Source organism: Patagioenas fasciata, chromosome 15 (assembly GCF_037038585.1).
Source record: "Patagioenas fasciata isolate bPatFas1 chromosome 15, bPatFas1.hap1, whole genome shotgun sequence".
NCBI classification, from domain to species: domain Eukaryota; kingdom Metazoa; phylum Chordata; class Aves; order Columbiformes; family Columbidae; genus Patagioenas; species Patagioenas fasciata.
This window is the reverse complement of record NC_092534.1, coordinates 13,375,456-13,399,624: the sequence shown is the minus strand read 5'-3', so window position 1 is coordinate 13,399,624 and position 24,169 is coordinate 13,375,456. Positions and strand designations below refer to the sequence as shown.

General features: G+C 49.0%; 3 protein-coding genes across 11 annotated transcripts in view; 1 reads left to right on the top strand and 2 right to left on the bottom strand.

The window, feature by feature from the left end:
* MPRIP (myosin phosphatase Rho interacting protein) overlaps window positions 1-2,771 on the top strand; it is a 74,804-nt gene extending 72,033 nt beyond the window's left edge. For all 7 annotated transcript variants that reach the window (XM_065850392.2, XM_065850396.2, XM_071815319.1 and 4 more), the window contains one exon: window positions 1,566-2,771. In XM_065850392.2, coding sequence (XP_065706464.2) covers window positions 1,566-1,637 — 72 coding nt within the window. In that variant the 3' untranslated portion in view covers window positions 1,638-2,771. The remainder of the gene's footprint in view (window positions 1-1,565) is intronic.
* Window positions 2,772-9,163: 6,392 nt separating this feature from the next.
* Window positions 9,164-10,926, bottom strand: PLD6 (phospholipase D family member 6). Its single transcript, XM_065850401.2, has 2 exons — window positions 10,524-10,926; window positions 9,164-10,432 (listed from the first exon to the last, which is right to left on the bottom strand). Exons 1-2 carry the CDS (start codon window positions 10,909-10,911, stop codon window positions 10,188-10,190), a joined length of 633 nt encoding a protein of 210 aa, XP_065706473.2. The 5' UTR covers window positions 10,912-10,926; the 3' UTR covers window positions 9,164-10,187.
* A 2,084-nt stretch (window positions 10,927-13,010) lies between these two features.
* FLCN (folliculin) lies at window positions 13,011-24,169 on the bottom strand. Of its 3 annotated transcripts, none has more exons than XM_065850974.2 (12): window positions 23,998-24,169; window positions 22,831-23,109; window positions 21,895-22,041; window positions 21,114-21,335; window positions 20,460-20,620; window positions 19,597-19,688; window positions 18,701-18,891; window positions 17,462-17,575; window positions 16,982-17,105; window positions 16,477-16,608; window positions 15,235-15,340; window positions 13,011-14,443 (listed from the first exon to the last, which is right to left on the bottom strand). In XM_065850974.2, exons 2-12 carry the CDS (start codon window positions 23,077-23,079, stop codon window positions 14,242-14,244), a joined length of 1,740 nt encoding a protein of 579 aa, XP_065707046.2. In that variant the 5' UTR covers window positions 23,080-23,109; window positions 23,998-24,169; the 3' UTR covers window positions 13,011-14,241. The 3 variants fall into 3 exon arrangements, with proteins under 3 accessions (XP_065707046.2, XP_065707043.2, XP_065707044.2); XM_065850971.2 differs by lacking the exon at window positions 23,998-24,169 and adding an exon at window positions 23,678-23,972; XM_065850972.2 differs by lacking the exon at window positions 23,998-24,169 and adding an exon at window positions 23,762-23,972.

Sequence of the window (24,169 nt, the reverse complement as noted above, 5' to 3'; positions counted from 1 at the left end):
GGAGGGACTTTGTGTTCAGCTCTGTGCCTTGTCTTGGTCTATAAAGCAAATAACGTTCCAGCTGCAGAGTGAATTCCTTGCAAGTTGCAAAGAACCAGTTTGCAGGTGGGGTGACCTCCGGGGCACCTGTCCCAGAGCAGGAGCAGCCCGGCAATGAACGCTTTTCCAGCACGCAGGGGCAGAGCTGTTGCGCCAGCTGTTGGTTGGGGACATGTCTGTGCCTCCTCTGTAGCAGCAACACACAGGGACAACTCGCTGCCTGGTGCTCTGTGCCCTTGAAGCTCTTGCACCACAGCTTTGGGGCCGCAGGATGGAGGGAAGGTTGGATTTAGGCTTCTGTGTCTGCTCGGACTGGTCTCAGGTTAAAGCTGTTGTACAGGCGACAAGAACTTGCAAGACCTTGAGGTGCTGGAGCGAGTTGAGAGAAGGGAATAGAGCTGGTGAGGGGCTGGAGCACAAGTGTGATGGGAGCAGCTGAGGGACCTGGGGGGTTCAGCTGGAGAACAGGAGCTGAGGGGAGACCTTCTGATCTCTGAACTGCCTGAAAGGAGCTTGGAGCCAGGGGGGGTCGGGCTCTGCTCCCAAGGAACAAGCGCCAGGAGCAGAGGAAACGGCCTCAAGTTGCGCCAGGGGAGGTTGAGGTTCGATGTGGGGAACAATTTCTTCCCCAAAGGGCTGTGGGGCATTGGAACAGGCTGCCCAGGGCAGTGCTGGAGTCACCATCCCTGGAGGGGTTGAACAGATGGAGATGAGGTTCTCGGGCACATGGGGCAGTGCCAGGGGTGGGGGAACGGTTGGACTTGATTATCTTGAGGGTCTTTTCCAACCAAAATGATTCTATGATTCTACACCCCTCACAGTGTTGTTTTCCTGGGTCCCCGCATGTAGGCAACAGATTTCACAAATGCCAAGGGCTAGCAGGGCAGGCTTTTCTGTTGCCTCACGGAGTGTTGTGCCATGAAATCTGGATGCTGCATCAGATCATCCCTGAAGCGGGCATTCCACAAGTTCTCTGTCTAACCCTGCGCAGTAGAGGCAGCTTTGGCTTGGGAGACCCCCCTGGCTGGGGTTAGAGAAAGGGTGGGATTGTCACTGGCAACAAAAACAGAAGTTTCCAGGGCTGCTTGAGCAAAGCCTGTACCTTGACTGAGTGCGGACCATCCCAGGCGGACGCACGTTCAGTCGGTGTGGGAAGGACCGACGTGCAGGTCTGGCTTAGCAGATCCGAGCTGGCCCACCCAGGGCCCTGCTGAAATTGCCCCAGCTCCCAGGATCATTTGTCCGAGTCGAGCTAATCCCGCTTGCAGCGTGGTGTTGCCTCTTCATTTTGCTTCTGGTACGTCGCCTGGTTTGTTTGCAATCTCACCCTCTCTCTAGGCACCATTCCCCAGTAACCGCTCTCCATAACCGTGTGTTTTCTCTTAGCATGTCCCACTAATCTCCCCGCCGCGGAGTCCGTCCTGCTGCCCACGGCTCCTTTCCCTCGGCATCGCGCCCTCTCCGTGTGCCCGACACCCACCACCACCTCCCACCCGTGTCCGACCTCTGTCTTTTGTCTCTCCCAGAGTCTGAAGGAAGGCCTGACTGTGCAAGAGCGCCTGAAGCTTTTTGAATCCAGGGACTTGAAGAAAGACTAGTTCTCCCCGCTCCGCTTGACCACGCGCACCTCCCAGCTTGAGGCAGCACAGCACCAGCACCGTTTGTCTCTTGTTCCTTAACGACTCTCCTCGCTGTCGTTTCGTCTTGGCGCCCTCGACGGGACCCGGCGCCGTGGTGGCCGTGCCCCCCGCCACCCCCTTCGCCTCCCCTGCCTGTGAGATGCTCCAGAGACTCTGAGAGGGAGAGGAAGGGATTGGGGTGGGGTTGTTGGGTTTTTTTTCCCCCCCTCTCTTCGGCGCTTTGTAGGAGAATCCTTCCTTTACTGTAAACCATTACACTAAGTGTCAGTATTAAGGCTCAGTAGCCTGTTAATAAGCTAAATCTGTCGTACCAACCGTTTTTGGTATGCAAGCAGGGCCTGGGGTGGTATCGGCCATACCGAGCTCTTACTGCTGTCAAGAGACACAGTGCTCAGAGCACGCCAGGAGCCTAATTAACCATTGATCTCTATTGCATTACTTGCACCTACAAGGCAGGGAAAGCCTTGGGGAGCTGTCGGGGAGCGCAAGTCCGTGCCGGCGTACGCAGCCTGGAGGTAACGACACTGATGTCTCGCTGGAGAAGGACGCAAGAGATGATTCTCCTGCCCCGTGACTGTGCCGTATCCTGAATGTAGGCGATGCCGCAGCCCCGGCGATGCCGCAGCCCTGGCGAGCTTTGGGGGCTGCCGGCGTGGTTCCGGATAGGGAGCTGCACCGTGAAGCCCGCCCTGTCGGTGTGGCTTTGCCTCCCGTCTTGCTGGTGGTCGGAATCGGTGTTTCGGGGGCCGAGCTCTAAGATCACTTTCTTGCCTCTCTTAGATCAAGCCCAGCACTCTGTTTTGGTTTTTTTGGTGGTTTTTTTTTGGTTGTTTTTAATTTTTTTTTTGCTGTTACTCCTTTCCTCTCATTGAGTCCCGTGTATCCCAGGGTCTGTGCGCATGTGAAACTCCCTTTTCCTAGTCAAAGGAAAGTAGAGTAGAGAGTAGAGCCAATATTGACTGAAAATGCACAGTGCTCAATGCATATAATGCTCCTTTTTTATCAGCTTCTTGAATTCAACTCTTCTTGTCAGCAGGGCAGCTCCTATTTTAATTCTTTAATCTTTTTCCTGAAATAAAAATCTCAAAACCAGTTACGTGCTTCAGACCTTCTCAGTCCTAATAGCTTTTGTATTTAAAGCATACGATTTAGCGCTGCGAGGCTGATAAAGGGAGACAAACTAAAAGTGAATGAGGGAGCTGGGAGCACTGGGTGCAGCACACGGCAGCTGAGCAGAGGATGTTTGGTTCTTCCTAGAAGCAGCCTACGCTGCTTTACAGCATCAGGGCTGCCCTGACGTGGTGGCTTCATCCTGGGCTACTGAGAGCGTTTCAAGGTGCCACCGGTAACAATCCTCGCCCATCACCCTGGCCGGGAGCAGTGATGAAGATCAGCCACCCAGCAACCCACAGCACAGGCTGGGCTGTTAGAAGTACCCCTGCCCTTCACGTGAAGCAAAGTTCCTCTTGTCTTTTGCGTGCTCAGCATGTGGTTGTTGCAAGCAGCTCTCAGAGCTTTCGTGGCTCATTTTGGGTCCGTTGGGTGGCACAAGCGCATCCCTCAGAGCAAACTCGCTACAGCTCTGGAGCGGTGAGCACCGAGGGATGGCAACATCTCCAGTCCTACCAGGTTGGACCGCGGCGTGAATCAGGTTCTCGTCCAGCTTGTGTGGCCTCAGCATGACCAAGTGCTCGGCTTGACACCTCCCCGGGCGCTCCCGCAGCACGTGGCAGCTGTTGGTCCTGCCCATGGGACCCCATCTTGTTCCCGGCCGAGGTGCCAGTGCCATGCGGTGGGCAGAGCACAGACGGGGATGCTCCCGCTGCAACGCTCTGGGGTCTGTGCGTGGGCATACATGAGGTCCTGGAGACAGGAGCAGGCTAGGCAAGACGCTCAGCCATGAAGATACAAAGGCACATGCCCTCTAGGATGTTTTGATGAGCTACTCACCCTAATCTGAATTTATTGTAGCACTTTATGTAATCTGAGCGTTGGAGGACCCAGGAGCCTTCCCAACCATGACCCGCCTGGACCATCTCTCTGACCAGGAGTCTCAGTGTTGTTCCTCACCTTGTGTTTGCTTTCACCCATCGGTCAGCAGCTGCCTTCGTTCTCCTCCCATCCCACCTTGGAGGAACATGGCCTGTGTAGCCGATGCTGCTTGCCATGAGCTTCTTGCCTGTGTGATGGGAGCCCAAACTAGGGAGCCCCGAAGTGGAAACGGTCACCCTGGGGCTGTGGAAATCACTGTTCTCACCATGTGGAGTGAACTAATGGTCATCTAAAGCATCAACTGCTGTTGCTAAACCCATGTATGTTGGTAACGCATAGCGGTGGCTTTCTGTACCCCTGGGATGGGGTCCTGCTTCCCTTCCGGCTGAGGAGATCCAGGTGCAGCTCTCTCTGGTTGTAGCTTTTCCCAAATTCAGCCTTCCCCAGGTCAAGTGTGTATGTGTCAGGCTTACAAGTGCACTTCTGGAAGAAGAAGGTCTTTTGTCACCGGTCGTGTGGGGGTTTTCTCTCTCTCCCCACCTCCGGTGTGACCCCATGGTTGGGTGATGGGTGCACGATCGGGTCCCCACGCTCACAGCAGCTGGGAACGTGACGCTTCGGTGGCACCTACGGGCAGTTCAAGGCGGTTGTGGAGTTGAAGCGAGGACACCAGCGCCTGCCGAGCGGAGCAGGTTGCAGGTGCAGCGGAAATGTCAACACCACGGCCCGGGTTCAGCTAAGTCCGGGCTGTTACTTGGGTGGGAAGGTGACTCCATCCACTGTCAGCCCTGGCATTGTCCTTGTTCTGCCCTTACAGGATGTCAGTGGCTCCAGGAGATGCCCTCCTCTTTCTCCTCCTCCTCTTAAGACATATGATGGGACTTTGTCCTTTTTAGCCAACCAAGCAGAACATGCGCTGGTCTCCTTCTCGCCACATGGACCCTGACCTTTCTTCCAGCCCCTAGCAAATCCTGCTTTTTCTTCGCCTACTCCCTTTGCTCAGGAGCACTGATTTTAAGCATGAGGCCTAGAAGTTACATACGTACCTTGCTGTTTGCGTTGGCCCACGAGACGGAGCCTTTCTGATACAGGATCACATCACCGAGCATCTCCAGGCTCCCCACAGAGGGACGTTTGCTGCTGTACTCTTGCTCATCCCAAGAAATCCTCTCGTGCAGCTCAGTATCCTGCCTGGGACCAGCTGTGAAGCCTTGATTTCTTTGCCAGTGCTGCTGCTTGGAGCCTTATTTCTTAATGTAGAGAGCAGCTGGAGGACACAGGTGGGGTGATCAGGTGGGGATCATCAGAAAGGCACTGCAGTGTGTTGGCAAAGGGGGCAGCAGTTCGGTGGTGGATGGTGCAGGAAGGCAGAAGGTGCGATCGGGGGAAGTATTCTGGTTTATAGACATATAAAAATATACCGGTGTTTAGCTGGGGGGAAGGTCACCCAGGAACACGTGTAGAGCTCGTGCTCCTTTCCTGTAGCCATGCCTATATACTGAACAAGAGATCATATATAATTCTGGGCCACTTGTGTGAATTCTTCGCCTGAGGCAGCACACACGGTGTTCTCCATCATTCCAGTGAGGCGCTGCCAGGGGATCCGGCACCAGCAAAGCTGTGATTTCTTCTCTTTCCTCTAGTTTGTTTTTAACTTATTGTAGAGAAAATGTCAGTCCTCACATGATGCTCCTCCCCCTTTTATGGGCTCCCTGGAGCACCTGTGAAACGATTTAAATTGAGATTTGCTGGAACTCCTTGGTGAACAGGATCAGGCCTGGGGAATCAGCTGCTCAGAGGTTTCTTATCAGGGAACTTTTATTTAATACATAGTGGCTGGCTTCTGTGGACTTTAAAATAGCTGAGAAAAGCAAAACAGGGAGGTTTACTGGGAAAAAAACAAACAACCCTGGCATTAACAATGGGTGTAGCTGGAATAGAATGTGTTGGATGGCAGGACGGCCCCAGGGACCACGGCGTGCGGAGGGACGGGGGCACTGCCCGCTGTTGTCATGGTTTAATGCTTAATACGCCAAATCAATTGATCTTTATTGCTGAACTTCCCGGGTTGAAAATACTTATTGCAAAGGGGTCTTTCATGGCCATAGTGGTGGTGGTGGTGGTCTCATGTGCTGGTAGGAGCGAGCAGGGGAGTTCAGCTCCTTTGAAAATCAGCGACACGAAGGGGCTGAGCATCGTCAGGATCAGCAGCACCTTGCCAGGTGGGAATGCTGTGAGTGTCTGAGCGCTATACAGTGATGTTTTAGCTGTATATGATGTCTTACAGCAGTAACTGTGAGTTTGGGGGGTCACAAAGAAGCAGAGGAGGATGAGGAAGATGCTGCGGGGTGCAGAGAGCTGTTCTGTGTTCGGGCTCTGCTCCCCTCTGCAAAGCGAGGGGCAGTACATTACCTGCCGTTACATTAACGACTGAGAACTTGCAGTGCTAAGAGCCAAAAGCTGAAATATTTCTGCAGAGAGCTGTGCTTTAAAATCGGAGGGGTGGAAAGCTCCAGCTGGGATGGTTTGTTACTGCTAGCAATGGTGCTTAGTTGCCTGTTGCTCCTTCCTGCTGCACCTTTCAAGGTAAACCCGTGTCTGGGTCCTGCTGGACACGGTGTGGACACCCAAAACGCGACCTGCTGCGGTTCACACCCACGGAGCTATCAGTGCTTCCAAAATGTTAGGTCTAGGAAAAGTCAAGTGCAATGGAGGCAAAGACGCCTTCTAATTGGCTCTAATTCATTTATTTTCCTGTGTAAAACTTTCCTACTGTCTCCACCAAAACAGACCGAATCCTTCTTTAAATGTGACCTTTTCTTCGCCTGCATATAAACAAACAAAAAAAGAAGCAAATTGTGTTCATTTGCTTCAAAACTAGAATTGTGTGCTGACTCACAAAGCAGAAAAGTCTCTTTTCCCAGGAGCATGGGCGGACGGGGCTGCAGTGACAGCGCTGCCCCCGCACTGGACACGTGTCACTTTGTTCTTGATTGCGCTTCCACCAGACCTTGGCATTTTGTTCATGGTTCGGACACAGTCCTTGGCTTGTTGTGAACACTTCAGCACATTCGGTGCAGCTCGCTTTTCCTCTGTAACTTTTTCAATTATTTTTAGGAAAAAACAACAACAAAAAGCCTTGTTATTCTTCTAAGAAAAAAGTAATTTAAAACCTGTATAGTGTTTGAAGCGCGCAATGTAAATATTCATTACTCAGAAATTAGTGGAGGGTTATGGTTTGTGACCAAGTTGTGGCTTTAATCTTTCAGTCTGGTTCTAACACGGACGTCCCAGGCCGGGGCTGGCAGAGCAGCTCCCAGTGTCCTGTGTCCAACCAGCCCCTCTGCCCTGATAAACTGGTTTTCTTTGGTTTTCTTGAGGGTTATAAATATCTTTTCAACCCTCTTCTCCTGACCTATCCCTTTAGTTTGGAAGTGCCCTGTCCAAAGATGCGCCATAACTTGGTTTGTTTTGCTTACCATTTGGAGCACTCAGTAATCTTGTATTTGATAGCGGCACTAAGGCCGTGCACATGCGAATTTCTATCTGTCATCGTCTGGCACCTTCAGGATGCTCTTGGACTTTAGACGGGACCGACAGACCCCGCTGGACGGACACACGTCACACAGCAGCACGGACACACTCACAGTGCGTACCTGTTCAAACACAACTGTCCGTACAATGTAGTTACAACTGAGTTGGACTTACACGATCCTGTGGCACAAATAACTTCTTATAAGATCCAGGGCTGGAAACAACACGTTTGCTCTGCCTCGGTGCAAGAGGACGGCAGCAATCCGAGGGTGTGGGATTTATTTACTAGCAGAGACCTGATGAGCCAGACAAGTTGGTACCAACTGAACCAAACCAGCTGGCCATGAACTTGTAAATGAGTGCAATTACAGTTATTAATGCTTTCTTCACACGCTGCCTGCGCGGGGTCGACGAGAACACTCATTCTTTGTTCTAAGTTAGAGAGAGCATGTGTTGTAAAATACTAAAGGCGGTGCTAAGTAGAACGCAGATGGAAATGCGTGGTGTTCTGGATAATCTGAGGTTTGTAAATAGCCATTTATTTGAGAGGATGAAGTTTGGGGGAGTGAGATGGAAGCTCTGCAGGTGGTACCTGGCACGGCACTGGCTCTCCGGGTACTAATGGTCGGGTTTTTCCACCGTCCTAATGAGAGTTCTGTTTGAGCACGGCTTGAACCGACCACCAACCCGTAACCAAGGGGGACTAGTCCTGGATTAAAAGCACGCACACACTGTGCTGGAAATGACCCAAAGGAATGGTCAGTAATGAGGACACAGCGGTCATTTCCCAGTTTCTGCGATGCTGTGGCCAGTCCTCTTCTGGGCAGGGTCAGTTGTACCCGGGCTGGGTTTGTGGTAGCCAAATACCTGGGGTTTTGGTACCCAAATACCCAGGTTTGGAGTACCCGAATACCTGGGGTTGTGGTACCCAAATTCCCAGGTTTGGAGTACCCGAATACCTGGGGTTGTGGTACCCAAATTCCCAGGTTTGTGGTACCCAAATACCTGGGGTTTTGGTACCTGAATTCCTGGGTTTGTGGTACCCAAATACCTGGGGTTTGTGGTACCCGAATTCCCAGTTTTGTGGTACCCGGGCAGTGCTGGGATGCTGCAGCCTCCCCGATGCTGGAACCCCCTGCGGCTCCAACCCAGAACAATCCCAGTGGGGCGATGGGGAGAAAACATAACACAGTTGTCCTCGAGCCCTGTCCATCCGCAGGGCAGAACGGCCTCTTTGAAGGGGCCTTTTCCACACACATTAGTCTGGGAAATGTCTCACGTGGTTTATTTTTCCCCACTGCGAAGGGGAATGGGTGTTGGATGCTGCTGTTTCTTAGCAAGTTTCTTTCTCCTTCTCCCTTCCACTCATTTCAGTGCTTCTTTCTCTTCTCGATCAACTGCTCACTGTAATAGAAACATCACTTTTTCTCACGATATTTATTCCTTACAAAACCTTGTGTGACATGCTAGGTTCCCATGGATGTAGCTGATCATTTTTATTTTGTAAATATAATTACCTAACTTTACATTAACTGTATCGTAATAAACTATTTTTGCACCACCGTCTGCATGCTGCGCAGTGAGGTGTTTCTTTCAAAAAGGACGTTACTGCAGAAAGGAGCAGAGGCCAGAGCCTGAAAAAGAGCGAGCTCTTTGCTTTTATAGCCACACACCACAAAGAAAACGCAGCAGGTAGCATTTTAATAGCAATAATTTAAAGTCAAGTCTAATGCTGCTGAATAGGATTCACTAGAGAATGACCTTCCTGAGCTTCTTGCACAGATTACATTAATGGATTTTCCCACAGCACATGCCAACTTTCTTAAACAGAACAAATTGCAATCTGTTGATGTTGCTCCATGCACCCTAAATAGCACCTAAGGACCTACAGGACTTTTTAAGGATTTGGATCTTTGGAACCATGAGACCACAAGGACTGGAGTGCAAAAAAACCAATGTTGAACTTCCCTGTGAAAATGGTTTATTTAATAGTGCAAATCACAGCACGACTGAATCAAGCAAAACTGGTAACAAATGTTAAGACCCTTTTTTCATTTTGAGAGATTTTGAGGCACTTTTTATTCAGTATAAAGTAATAACCACACAGATGCTATTCAGAGTTTTGAAATTCCAGATTTTACCCCCATCTTTGTTCCGCCCTGAACTGCAGGGACAGACCTGGCCTCCCTCTTCCCCTCGCTCGCTGTCCCCGCCGTGCTGCTGCCAACACGGCCAAAGTCACCAAACCAGACCAGTGTCCCCACTGAATGAACTGGGGTTTCCTTCACCACCTCGCTCTAAATCGGTGTCCAACCTCCAGCCGTGTCTGATCTCAAGACCGACTGATTCCAAACACGTCTCTCTCATGTCTTTGCAGACTCCCCTACACTTGCCTGCTGAAGATGAGCTGGCATTGGTTTCTGCTCTCACGCTTTTATGCTGGAACTCTCCTAATCTTAAAGCAAAGGAAATGTGTTCACAATCAAAACAAACTTCTAATTTGTGCCTTCGTATTTCCCACAAATCTCCTTTTATAAACTTTTAACAAATAATGACAACAAGAAATGTAACTAAGGTGCTTAAGCTCTCCATATAAAACCAACCTTTCCTGTTACACTCTTAACTCTTCTTTGGTTACTGATGTAGCGGAGCCATTGGGCTACAATTCTGCATTATCCCATGCTGGATAATGTCCATTTTACTATTGAAACACGCACCCTATGAACATACCCCGATCACACTAGGGCATGGCAATGAGCAATTAAGCTCTCTGAACGCCGTTCTACCACAAAACAACTCACCAAACAGCTGGGTCATTCCCTCTAGCACAGGAATGACCCACAGCAAGGGACCTGTGTCACTTTAGGGTAGAGAGCACTTTTTGCTTCTCCAGAGGAGCTAAATTACACCCAGATGGATAATATAATGATGCCTATACATAAGGTCTATGAACGTTAAGTGCTCCACCATAAGACAGCTCAATCATTTATCATCTTCTTTGGAAAAAAAGGTGTAGTTGCTGGGGTTGTACTCTTCCCAAATCCTTTCGAACTCCTCCAGGAAAGGCTTCACGTACTCGGCGTCCTCCAGGACCAGCACGTTCTCCCGGTTGTTCTGGATCGCCTGGGTGGTCCAGTTGAGGGAGCCCGTGATGAGCATCCTCCCGTCCACGATGGCGAACTTGTGGTGCATGTAACCGCCCTCCTGGTCATGGCGGACCTGGATCCCTGCGGAGACACAACCGACCTCCTCAGCGGTGACCGAAACTGTGCCGAAAGCGTCCCCAAAGCTGCCACCCCACCCGGGCTGTCCCCTGACCCGCGTGCCGGAGGAGCCCGATCTGGGAGCCCCGCAGCCCCATGTACTGCGCGTCCGTGACGATGCGGACGCGGACCCCGCGGCGGTGCAGGAGCTGGACGGCGCGGCCCAGCTGCGGGCTGGAGAAGGCGAACAGGCAGATGTCGACGGAGCGGCGGGCGGAGAGGAGCCGCCGCAGGAGGCGGCTGAAGGGGGAGTCCCCCCGCGGCAGCGGGCAGGGGCAGGGCCGGGCCTCCCCGCCGGGCCCCGCCGCCTCGGCCAGCAGCCCCTCGGTGCAGCTGGGCCGGGAGGGGAAGAACAGAACCTCGCGGAGCGGCCGGCGCCGCCGCCGCCAGGCAGCCAGGGCCAGCGCCACGGCCAGCGCCCCCAGCGCCAGCGCCCCCCGCATGGCCCCGCAGCGCACGGAGCATGCGCGGTGCGGCCGGGCGCGGGATGGCGGGAACGGCCCTGAGGAGCCGCCTCAGAGCCCCGGGTGTGCGGCCCCGGCGCACCTGGGGAAGCCCGGCAGCCAACAGCGCCCGGCTGCCGCACCTGAGCGACCCCGTGGAGCTGCACTGCAGGGACTCAACGGATCCTCTTCAGCTGCACGAAATCACAGCAGGGTTTGGGTTGGAACACACCCTGAAAATAGAACATTTTGGTTGGAAAAGACTCTCAAGATCATCCAGTCCAACAGTTAACCCACCCCCTAGCACGTCCCTGAAAACCTCATCTCCGTCTGTCCAACCCTCCAGGGATGGTGACTCCAGCACTGCCCCACAGCCCTTTGGGGAAGAAATTGTTCCCCACATCCAACCTCAGCCTCCCCTGGCGCAACTTGAGGCAGTTTCCTCTGGTCCTGGCACTTGTTCCTGGGGAGCAGAGCCCGACCCCCCTGGCTCCAAGCTCCTTTCAGGCAGTTCAGAGATCAGAAGGTCTCCCCTCAGCTCCTGTTCTCCAGCTGAACCCCCCAGGGTCCCCCAGCCTCTCCCCACCGAAATACCCAACCTGGACAAATAGAAAAAAAAAAGGATCGTTACAGATCGTGCCATTTTCAGCAGTTGTGCCATTTTAGCTCGCAAGTTTAGAGAAAATATCCCAGGTGTTAAGTTCTAGAAGAATCCCATATAAATGACACCTTGCATCTCACATTCTTCTGAATTAAGTTGTAACTGGTATGTAATGTTGGCTGGCTGGGGGGGAATGGGGGCAGCAGAACTAGTGCACAAAGGCTTTGGCTGTAACTGCAGCACCCACTGCTCCCACCTTCCTCCGAGGTACACCCTGCTCAGCCACGCAGAACCTCACAGCGGAATGCAGAAATATCCTGCTTTAATCAGCTTGTCTGTAAGGCGCATTGTTTAGAGGGAAGGAGGGTGGCGAGGGATGGCTGCAGACAGGCTGTTTCGCTAATTAAGTCGCGCTAAGAGCAGCGTGTGCATTCCAGCTATCACTGACGGCAAAACGAGCACCCGCGGCCTCATCCGTGAGTTGTGGGAACTTGCCTGGACAATTAGTTTGGTAATCCTAGGGATAGATCTGTTCTGGCAGGCAAGCACATCTGTTCTCATCGGTTCACAGACTCCAGCAACTCTCCCCCTGCTTTCCTGTGGGTATTTTGTAAGTATTAAGTTAGTGGTTTCCTTGCTCCGGCTCAAAAACGGTGTTATCCTGAGTCTGCAGAGACTGAGACCCACCTGAGACTGATGGACATTGCAAATAACTCACTGCTGGCACCAGCACATGGAAGAAGAGGACGAAGCCTTAAGCTTGACCTTGTGGTCACCACTTTGGAAAAAATAAAGATCACACTTCTGTTCAGAAATGTGGGCTTTGCTAATGGGTGCTTGCACACCCACTGCCGGTTAGAGATGAGGTTTTCCTGTAGGATTGCGTGGGAGAGCTGCTGTTTAAAAGATTAAAAACAGTTCAGCAATTGAGAAGGCTGAAATGGTAAATAATAATAAATAACCTGTTATGTTACGCAGCTCTGAATCGGACCAGAATAGCTTTCAAGCAGAAAATTAAGACTACTAGGTCACAAGAGTGAGCACCGGCCTAGTACTAGAAATTCCAGCTCACTAGTCCAGGCTTTTCTCATCACTTCTGTGCAAGATACACACAATACTCAAAGCCTCCTTTCCTGCGTAGAGAGCGTGAGCACCTCATTTGTCTCATATGTCCTTATTGATAATTGGGACATAAACCCCTTTTTTCAAACCCCCAAATTAAATCAGCGCTTAAGTTTTTGAAGTGACAGTGCCTTTTTCCCAGCATCTGTTTGCTGCTTGGATACCCTGTGATTATGTCCAGTCAAGCATTTTAAATTAATGTATCTGAGCATCTCTTGCTCCAGAAGTACAAGAAACTAATGCCTACAAAGCTAAAAGACTTGTTAAATCAGACAAACTAAATCAAAGTAACAACAGGAATTAACTTGTGGATCAATTGCTGCTTCCCCCACCCCAACACACACACATTGAAAAATCAACACAAAACCAGGCTTCGTCCGTTTTACAAAAATAGCTCTTGATGAGATTTAATGCCTGTCTCCTTTTTACAGATGTTCCAGACAAAAATCAACCTGCATATTTTATACATAAGAACAGAACTCACGACAAGTTGGAACATCTCCTCTGAGTTTGAGTCTTGTTTGACTGAGTGTAGAAGGTCACCTGGGTAAAACCTGCCTCTAGGTTGTTAAAAACGTCTGCGGTAACGTCAAGTTTTCCCAACAATGATCCAGGAAAAAAGACAAAAAAATACTTCACAACAGAACCAGTAATTCCTTACAATACAGATAAGGAATATCTGTTTAGGTAATTAAAAAACAATGCACCAATGTTTCCATGAACTATGAAGCAAAAATGGCTACTATAGAGTTATATAAGAACGGAGCACCTACAGGTTGGATTTTTGTTCCTGCTTAACTTAATTAGGAAGCTAGAAAACTATTTCTGAAGACAGAAGAACATCAGCAACCTCATCCTGGCGAGGTTATCTTCATGACCTGGAAGTTTTGCAACCACAGGAAAAACAAGGCGAGTCTCTCACCCTGCAGAATACAAACAGGCTGCTTTCTGCAACTTCTAATAGACAAGATTTCCAAAGCAAGTGCTGAAACTGTCTCAAGTTAAGATATAAATAAATAGAGTGACAGGACTCCAACAGGACATCCTGACTTATGCTACAGCAGAAAATAGTCTCTTCTTAAATCCGAGCACAAAGTGGTTTGAAATAATTTACACGTGATTCGTACCCTGTGACGTGTCACTTATTTTTGGTTCCTGTTCTCTCAGGCTTTTAGGTGATTTATGTGGGATTCAGAGAGATTAACTTTATCCACTCCCAGGAGTTCTTGATGTTGCCACAGGTATCTGAGTCTTGCCAATGAAATCTAAAACCGAGCTCTACTGCCACACCGTAATGCTTAATGAGGACAGTATGGGATTTTAATTGACTCATGCTGATTCTTTGAGCATTGCTGTTAAGTCTTGAGTGTGCAGGTCTAGATCTAGAGTCGAGTTTCAGGACAGACAGCAGCACTATTTATTAGCACTTATTAGTTCAGTCTCACAGCAATTAGAAAAGACTCAAGTGACTCTTCAAGTTAGTTTGAGGACCAGAGGAACAGCAATGAAGTTTCACTGTCCGCCTAATGCATCTGCTGCGGGCTCAGCAGGCAGAATTTGGGGTTCCCCACGATTATCTGAAGGCAGCAAGTGAGGTTGGGCGCCTTTTAGTTGCGGGACTCTGAGGACGTGGGGCTGCGAACCGTTGACATCAGGTGGGACTTGTACGTCTTGCTCAGGCCAGTCATCCAGAACTTGAGAAGCTTGACGTTGTCCTCCTCTGCAGCTCCCAGAATGCTCAACAGTTTCTGGGTATCCTCCTTGGGTCTGCTGTCCACTTTTGTGAATTTGAAGAGGACCTTCACTTTACTGCAGAAACAAGAAATTCCTGTCACTATTGTGATGGACCTGCACGCATCAAACAGGGAATGAGCAGCGAGCGTGGCTTCTCTTGGCATCTACTGCAACTAAAAGTTAATAAAAGCTTCAAACAATATTCTGTGGAAAGTATTCTCATGTTTTGAATGAAAAAGCACAGGAAAAGAAGGAATCAGTTAGGGAGACTACTCATTTTCAGTAGAAATATGCGTAATTCTAGCCTGTCTTTTCTTTCTAGCAAAAAGTACAATTAATTGTGACAACTGGGAATCTACCTGAGATCAACATCTAGTGCCCATCTGGCCTTCAGGTAAATTCACAAAATCCTAATGTTCCACGAATTATTTCACATGACTGGCTGGTCTTCCTTTATAACTACGTGCGCCTCTGAAATGCAGCGCCCGAAGGCGCAACCATGACATTTGTTTGGCATGTTATCTGCACTGGAATATAGAACAAGTTGACAGGCGTATATATATTTGCATACTTAATCCTCGTAATGTACACAAAGCAGACAAGTATTGTCATGTAGGTAAACTACAGATGGCGTGAACTGAAGTGTAAAGGTTACGAACTGCTGAAAGCCAAAAAAGAGAGCTAAGACTAGACTAGAACTCCAATATTCTTAGCTCTCAACAGGATTCCAACCTAAACGATTCTGTGATTCTATTGTCAATACCCCACAGAAGTTCCCTGACTACCAGTGAGTCCTGTTCTCTGCTGTAACTGTTCCAGGATTAGTGCCAAAGCTGTTTCTCCAAAAGCTGTGTAGTTGTACTTACTTCATCCACTCCTCCTTCAGGCAAACGAGGCACTGATCCACAACATCCACAGAGAGGTTCTGGTTGGTAAGAGCAGCTTCAATCTTGTTCAAGATCGTAGGGCCAACTACAGGATCCGAAAGAGGAGAAAAAGGGTGAGAAAAAGGACACACATGCTACACATTACCCACTTACACCTTTACTAGTCATTTTTTGCAAGGACTAGTCCACTTATTCTATGACTTGGGCCTGAACTTCCACTGGAATTACAGACAAGGACGCACATTTGTTCCACTTCTCATTCTGTCCAAGAGCACCATCCTGCACTCATTTTTCACTGGTGCTTTGGTCTGGTGCATTAATGCAGCTTCCTCTATATGCAGAAAGCTACACTATTAATACACAGCACAGCCAGTTTCAGAGATTTTTGGTTTTATTAGTTCACGGATAATAATCTTCCTCGAGTCATGAAGAAATATATTCTACAAGGTGGAAAAATATACCCCGCAGTGGGCCTGCCTTGATTTCATTTCTATAGAAGAGGAGCTGAAGATCAGCCCACTAGAAAAACATCCGATCCAAGAAGCAACATGAATTTTGTGAAGGACCCTGGGACATACACGCAGGTTCAGGGGCCTTTGTTTTCTTCAGACCCACTTTTAAACTGCAGTCGTTTAGATTCTGTTGTTTCTAGTCCCATATCAAAAGCTCATTAAAAAAATGCAGAGTTACAAAAAATCTTCATGTTTTGTACAACAGACAAGGCTGATGAACTTGACTCCAATCCCATCTAAGTGCAAGTGTTTGAGTCCTTGAACAAAGCAAGTAAAAAAACCCCAAAGGTCTGGGCATTTCTGTATCAGCCATACTTGTCTATCAAATGGAACATGGGACATCAGTCATGTCATGGTCCTTCTAAGCTAGACTTAATCAAAATAAACACTAAAGCATTCCAGGATAGAAAGAGTTCATTGTGGATAACAGAATTTCCTTACCATTGCTACTGTAACCATGTTACAGAATTTTTTTCTCAGTTCTGAAAATTCATAAGTAAAATGCTGATCAGGTAAAGCAAACCCTTCATAATTAAACAGACTGTGGTAAACCTCACCTCAAACAGCAGTACCGCAGTTGTACACTGACCTGGCTTTCTACCCAGGCCTCCTTAAGGGCCAGCACATAAACAGCATAAAAATCCGGTTAAGATCGAGATGCTCTTTTAATCTCAGTGACGCAGATTCTTTCTGCTTTCAAATCACCCACCTCGATCTGCTGCAACGGGGCTACCGCTGGTGACAACAAACTCATACTTGTTGAGGGACTGCTCATCATCAAACAGGGTTGGGCAGAGACTGGAGCGGGTGGCGGTGCGAACTTCCACAAGGACCGCGAACTCTAGAGCAACAAGAGCCCAAAACAACATTAACTGGACTAGCCCAGATTATAAAACACACCTACATACCCTGCCCCAGGAAAGCACAGCTCTGTCAGCTCACAATATTTGGCCCAGAATTAACCTTTCCTCAGTAGGAACCAGGATTGTCAGCTGTGCTATGATCAGTGCTTAATGTGGGTGTTGCATCTTTCAACTATTGATCAGGCAAGAATATGAGGCAAAAACAACAACAAAAAAATGAAGTGTTTCAGCTTATAGTTCACGCAGCATCATGAGAGACTGCCAATATGTAATCAAGAAAAAAACCCACCATGTTGTGTCCTTTAACCTAAGATTATAAGGGAAGGAGAGGTTTCTGCAACAGGTTCTTACCAGATGATAATATGTGGGAAGGGATTTGAACGTGCGGGCTCAGCCCTAGGAAGTTACACCGATACGCCTCTTCATACTGGTCACTGTAGGGGATGATCCGCACACAACCGACAGGCAGCATGGTCTGCAGAAGGGAGGAAACCCATCAAGAGAAACACTGGAGTTAAACCAGTAAAGTACAGGTTTTCCCTTGACTTCCAGAACCAGCCAAGACTTGGAGCACTGCTCACACAGATGCTCCTGACCTGGGGGATCAAAAGGATCCTACTCAGCTTGAAAGACCACATGCACTTGCTGGGGACAACCAAGACCAAAGGTTGAGGGATTTTGTGTTTTTTGTTTTGTTTGTTCAAAACCATGTCATTTACAACACATTCTCCAGAAGATTACATGTCAGAGTCAGGTTGTTATGAAGGCTGGACTACTAGAGAAATATATGTTAAAATATGCAGCCAGGAAACAAAGGAAAAAGGTTTTTACCCGTAGCACGTCAAAAGCAGACTGAACAAGATCGGTATCTCGAGCTTTCCAGATGACCTGGTTCCCCATCAGGACATGCCAAGCCAGCATGCGGAATGCTGATGCCCCAAGAACCTGAAAACAAACCATTTTCCCTTAGTTATGAAAATTAGCGAAACATCTGGTTTGCCCTGGCAAAAACATGACTGGCATGTAAAAAAATGGCTGGAATTGAACATGAAAATTTAGGTGTTGTGCACAGAGTAATAGCTCTAAACCACAGCACCAAGGTCAAGTGTTTCTTTGACTGGTGTGAAAGGCATCAGACTGGCATAAAAAACAATATTCACCCCCATCTACGGTTTCAAGAACAGAGAGCAGCAAAGTCCCACTTGGCCGACTTGCCCAATGAATGACCCAATCCAGCATCAAGCACATTAACAACAGTTGCATTTCTAGGTTGCTCCAAATTCTGAGTGCATTGATCAGCCCACTTGTTGGCCAAATTAGCGGTTTTGGCAAAACAGACACAGGCCCATTTGGAACGGGACTGAACAACTTATATGAGATGATAACAACTTTCTCGCATTTCACTGATCTGGGTTATGTTCACAACAGTGATTCAGGCATAGAAGATGAAAGAATATTCTTAGACAAGCCTCCAAAGGCACATGCTTGTAACACAGCGTAGTTTAATACCTTCAAGCATTCCAAATTAGGAGAAAGTAGAACAAAAGGAGGCTAAAGAAATAAAGCAGATAAAATTCAAAACTAGGGGAGGTTATTTGTCAGGAGTGTCCAGGAAAACAGTGAAAGAGACTGTGGGTCAAATGCACAGAACCTTCCACCTCAGTCAGGTAACTGGAAGCACTAAAGCTAGATCTGTATAGAGCCACTGGTTTTCTTTGCAAATTATTTTCCCTCCTTTACAACACTCTTGTTTTAAGCAAACAATACTTGACTTTGAAGATGCTGCATGACCTCTGTATTAAATTACTGTCCCGGGAAGAAGAAAAGTGCATGCTTTGAGAGAAATCATATGATTCCATCCCACATGACCTCAGAGGAAGGGAGAGTCCTCAGAGATGCAGCTAACCCTGCTTTACTTGCTGTGCAGGCACTGTGTTGAACACAGAACCAAGAAAAAGGTGAAGACTGCAGGAAATAAATATATCTCTTTAAAAAACACATTATCAGGAGGAAAAAAAAAAGTTATTAGCTTGTGAATTCATCATCAGAGCACCTGTGCTCCTCTCTTACCTGTCTCATGTGCCTGAGAGAGCGGAAGACAGACAACCTCCTATGAGCTACGTTCCAGCTGTTGCAATCCGGCATCAGAGATGTTTCAGGGGAGCATTTAGAAAGCTCCTGCCCTTCCACAACATCTGGTTGGGAAGAAGGCTTCTGTTCTTCCTCAGAACCATCCCAGCCTTCCGACTCTTCTTTCAGGTCTAACAAAAAAAAGGCAGAGTGGTCACAAAAACTGCTGCTCTGTAGGAAGGGGAACTGCACACTGCTGCAGCCAACTCATTTTGGCCCTTTGTGGGGAGTTCAAAACACAGCAGCTACAAGAACTGGCGTCACAGACACGCCCAAGGTGTCAACCAAGTTTCGTAATTCAGATAACGGAAGGGTCAAGAAGGGATGTCTGTCTTCTACAGAACACAAAGTCACATCTTTTGACCAGCTACTCATTCTCTGTTCTTGCTTTAAAGGTCATGGCCAAAGCTTTGAGGTAGGTTTTGTAGATTCTAGTCTAGATGGATTAATAAAACAATTCAATGCAAGAAAAAAAATCCTTTAATTTTAGAGATTTTGTAGGAAAAGGAGCAAAAAGTCCATATATTGTGATTGCAAATTCCCCTGGCTTAGAGACTCATTGGGAGGCCCAACCCAGCCAGAGAGAACAATAATCATGATGATGCAACATTCCTACGCAAGTAACAAACACCACATGTGCGCGCAGAGAGCCTGCAAGGCCAAGGGCCTCAATTTCATGTTCTTGTCATACGTGAGAGCGCACCAGTTCTTGCAGAGGCTGACAGCAAGGTGAAGTTGATGAGAGACGGCTGCACTATGACACACAAAAGGACTTGGTCTTTTACCATCCAAAGCATTCTCTATGGGTCTTCCAGCTCTGGAAACTTCGATCTCACCTGCAAGTTTTTCCATTTGAACGAGGGTGTCTTCCGTTGGTGCTCCCTCCAGAAGCTTCTCTGTGAGTCGGCTGCCACAAGCTTTCAAAAGCCTGGAGACACAGAAGGAAACAGAAGTGGCGGCCACTGAGCCTGCCCGCTAAGTGCAAAAATCCAGTAAGAAACTGGGCGCGATGAGCTCAACAAAGAAATTCAACCACTTTGTGTTTCCTTTCCGCACATCTCTCTGCTTTCCTTGGTGTGGTAACTCTCAATGCACCTTACAACTGCTGCCACTCCAAGTCACCAAAAAGCCCACCATTTTGCAGTTGCTTTGTGCAACATACTTATCCCCCATCCAAGTCACATGCCCGTGTTGCAACCCTCTCTGTGGCAACTTTCCAGGGAAGTCTGAGGAGCAAGTCAGGCCCTGGAGCAACTGGACTCCCGCAGACACACAACTGCAGCAAACGCCTGCGCCTCCCAAACCGCCCGTCACAAACCACGGGTACTGCCAGGTGAACAACTGCTGTATTTCAAGCGCAAATCTGATGTACAACAAGGTACGGGTAGAAACGTTTTTGCTTACTTTCTTCCATACTTTCTTTTAAACTGCAAAGCCTTTCCATCTAGACAGACGTGGTTTCCATTAGCAACCACACCCATGGGTTTACTTCACAGCAACAAGAATTTTTTTTGTCCTAAAGGCATCAGCAGGCTGCTGTCTGTGCTTAACTCACTTCAATTCAGAGACTACTTAGCAAAGTCCAACTTACTGCCTCAAGGAAAAAATACCCACTGAAATCACATTTCCACCCTTTCAGAACATGACAATATTCTCGTCACGAAGGAGCAGCAGAAGCTAGATACACAAACGGCATTACCAAGCGAAGGAAGTATGCAAACATGCCCAGAGGTTTTCATCATTGGTCAGCGAGGTTAAGGAGCGGGCGGCGTTGCCGTTGCGCTGGTGCAGGAAGGGAGTGAAGGCTGTGTTCATGCGCTGGGCGCGCTGAGGGCACCCGTACTGCTCCGCTTCAAACACCTGCACGCAGAGAAAGGCAGAGTGAGAGACTAAAAAAATAAAGAGAAAGTGCTCACATAAAGCTGAGCCAACAAAACCCCAACAAAAATACAAAGTGAAAAGGGTGTGCCACACACAATCACCTAAAATACATTGTAAATTATGGGAAAAGAGAGGGAAGGAACATCTTAGTCTTAGATCGACTAAAATTACAATTAAGCAACACCTGTGCTCCAAACCCATCATCCTTCACAACTTCAGTTGCTTAAATTTCTAACAGAGCTATTGCCTAGCAGTTACGTCTGTGACAAGCGTTATGAGCGGTTTAAAATGAGATAATGACCCTGTTCCTTCTCTCCTACATGTCCCAATACGCACTGTCCTTATGTCCCTTATGTCAACCTTAATGACCACCCTGGCTGCAACGAGCTGGATCGACTTTTTGACTCAGCTGTAAATCAACTATTGTAATGTTTTACTAATGTTGCATCAAATGGACTCTGCACTGACCTACCTTAAGTGCTTTCCCCTGAAGCTCATCAATGATGCCCCTGATTTTTCCCAACAAGAAAGGCCAGGAGTTGATGAGGTAAATCCGGTCCATCATGATAGTGATGATGCTGTACCAGCGCTGGAAACCACGAGCCAAGCTGTCTTTGATGAAGAAGGTGTGGCTGAACACAAACCCATGCTGTTCGTCTCCGAAAAAAATAGGGCCTTCACGTCCTGGGCAGACCTGAAGGGGAGGGAAACACACGCCAGTGTAGTTAAGAACATCATGCAGCTGAAACGGTAATAAATTGCACAAAGCTTCCTGCTCTTTAGCACGCACTTGGTGAATAAAACAAAGGTCTGTACAAAACGTGTGGTCAAACAGAGCTCCAGAGTTATCACACAAACACTATAAAAACTTCAATTTAACTGTATTTTCAGAACTCGGCTCTATTCAGCTACAGCGTTGTCGAGAATCCACAAGGGATTTTGCTGATCCCGACACAAAAATGCTCACTAATCTGTGAGGTTCTCCCTTGACTTCTATGAGATGCTGAATGTTAATGGTCTACAAGCATCAAATATTTCTGGCACTAAGCAACAGAAAAGAAAAACAATAAACACAGAGAAGCAAAGACTAAACAGGGACATTTCTGGTCTCACAAGGTGAGAGGAAGGAACCCTCATGGTTATCAAAGATCAACCTTAAAAACTGAAGCCAGGAGCAGCAAAGCACTATTTTGGATTCGAAATTATGCACAAGGCCATAGAGAGGTTTTCTCCCTGAACTCCAAGGCAGTTACCTCACAGCTCAGGCTGCGAACACAGGCCTGGCGCACAATGCTGAACAGCTGGGGGTGGTTCGGGTGCTGGTGACTGACGTACTTGATGGAAGTTTCTTTGTCGTGGCTGACATATCCAGGATGTCCTCCTGCAAGAGAGCGGCAACCCTGAAGACAGAAAAGCAGATCCAGCCATCAATGAGCACGCAGTTATTAAGGTTTCCAAAGGCCTCTGCATATTCCCTTCAAAATGTAGGGAAGCATTATTTATGTGTACAGATAAGAACACAAACACTTAGAAGAAAAAAAATAGGAGTCAGGATCAGGATTTGAACCCAGCTCCTCACACAGAGCTCTGTGTGATATATTTCCTCTGCTCTTGTGCTCCCTTCCCCCTATTTAATTTGATTGTGAATTTCGTGCTGGCTCTACAAGTCATAAAATTCCATTAACAGCCGCTGTGAAACCAACTGGCCTAACAAAACTGGTCATAACCTAAAGGACAGTAAATAACAAATACCTCAGAACAAGTACTAACAGTAGACAAGCTTGAGAACAACTAAAAATACACATTTGCTTTATTGTTTTAATCGCTTTTGCATTTGTTTCTGTTTCCTAATTAATACCACTCTTAAAATTACTATTAATAAATGGCCAGACCTAATCTAATAAAATAAACACTCTTCAAGAATGAGGGAGACGCTTCTCAGCCACAAGAGAATCACAGGGCTCAGAAAGACCTCAAGACACCATCTTGTCCTGGTCTATATGCCCAGCACCCTCGCCTTGTATCATTACCGTTTATGAGGACTTAGAGACCTTCTGGTACTGACAGTCACATACAAAATGAGTGAAGTTCACCATTTTTTTTCTCTCTCAAACAATACAATTGGAATTAGAGAATCCAAGAGTTAAGCTAAAAGGCACCAACGTCTGCACAGAGATATTCACACTTGCCTCACACATGTCTGACTTTTTTGGCCCTGGGCTGCTGGAGTCGGCGCTGGCACCTTCTGCTGGGCTGTGCGAGCGGATCCGACTGCTCATCTGAATGCCGCCTTCCTCCTCTTCCGCCTGCTCATTCTGCCCAGAGATGTCCCCGCTGCTCGCGCCTTGGGGAAGTGGCGAATGCAGAACCTCAGTACAAAAGAGGGTGCGAGGACCGTGGAGCTCACAGAAATGGCAGAGGGCAACAATAGCGTTCATAGTGAGAGCTCAGCACATGCGCCAGGGCTCCTGCAGACAGGGGAGAAAACACATAATATCAACACAACAGATATTAAAGCATGTCTTAAGACTAGTTTATAAAAGTCCTGCTCTATATCCTTCTAGGAATGGCTGGTCTTAAGCTCAGCCTAAGGGACCAGCACAACTCCACCACGGGGTAACCTGAACAAGAATCAGCCCTTCGTGCGCTAAGGGATGGGGCTGGAGCGGATCGACCCCCCGGGTCCCTGACTCTGCCCCTGACCTCCGCCCCCACGGGGGTGGATCGGGACCGGGCCGTACCAACCCCCGCCCGCCCGGACACCTCCGCTCTTACCGGGACTGCTGGGGTCTGACAGACCTGACCGCCGGGCCCGGTGCGGCCTCCCCGCACCCAGCGGCCTCAGGCCGTGATGGTTCGGACCGGCCCTGCTCAACGCCCGCGGACCCGAACGCCTCAGGCCCAGCCGCACCCGGGCCAGCCCACCCCACCGGGCCTCGGCCTCCCCGCTCGGAAAGCGGCCCAGCACAGGCTCGCCGTGCCCGGACCCCGCCCTGACCCGGTCCCGGCCCTGACCCTGACCCGGTCCCCGCTCACCTCCGCGGCTCCGGGCTCCCCCGTCCCGTCCCGTGTCCGCGGGCGCCTGACACAGCCTGACCCACCGGCCCGTACCATCCCTACCCGGCAGCGGGGGGGGGAAGGAGGGGCAGACAGCTCCCCAGCTGCCCAACCACCGCCTCCACGGAGCGTTGAGAAGAGGAATAAGAAAGAGGGAGAGAGGGAGGAGGAGGCCGGTCGTACGGCGGTACCGAGCCGGTCCTTCCCGCCGCCCTCCCGAAGATCCTCCTCACCCCCCGGGTGCGGCAGTGAGTCGGCCCACGGCCGCCCTGTCCACAGGGGCCGGGCAGAGCCATTACCTCAGAACGAGACGGGGGAAGACGAGAAGCTCTGGAAGACGCCTCCCTCTTTCCGTCGCTATCCCCTGCCCCACTGCCGCGCCGCAGAGAACGGACAACCGTGTCCGACCCCCGGGAGCCGAGAGGGAACAAGCTGCCACCTGCGACCCGCAGATGCCGCAGGCGGAGCTGG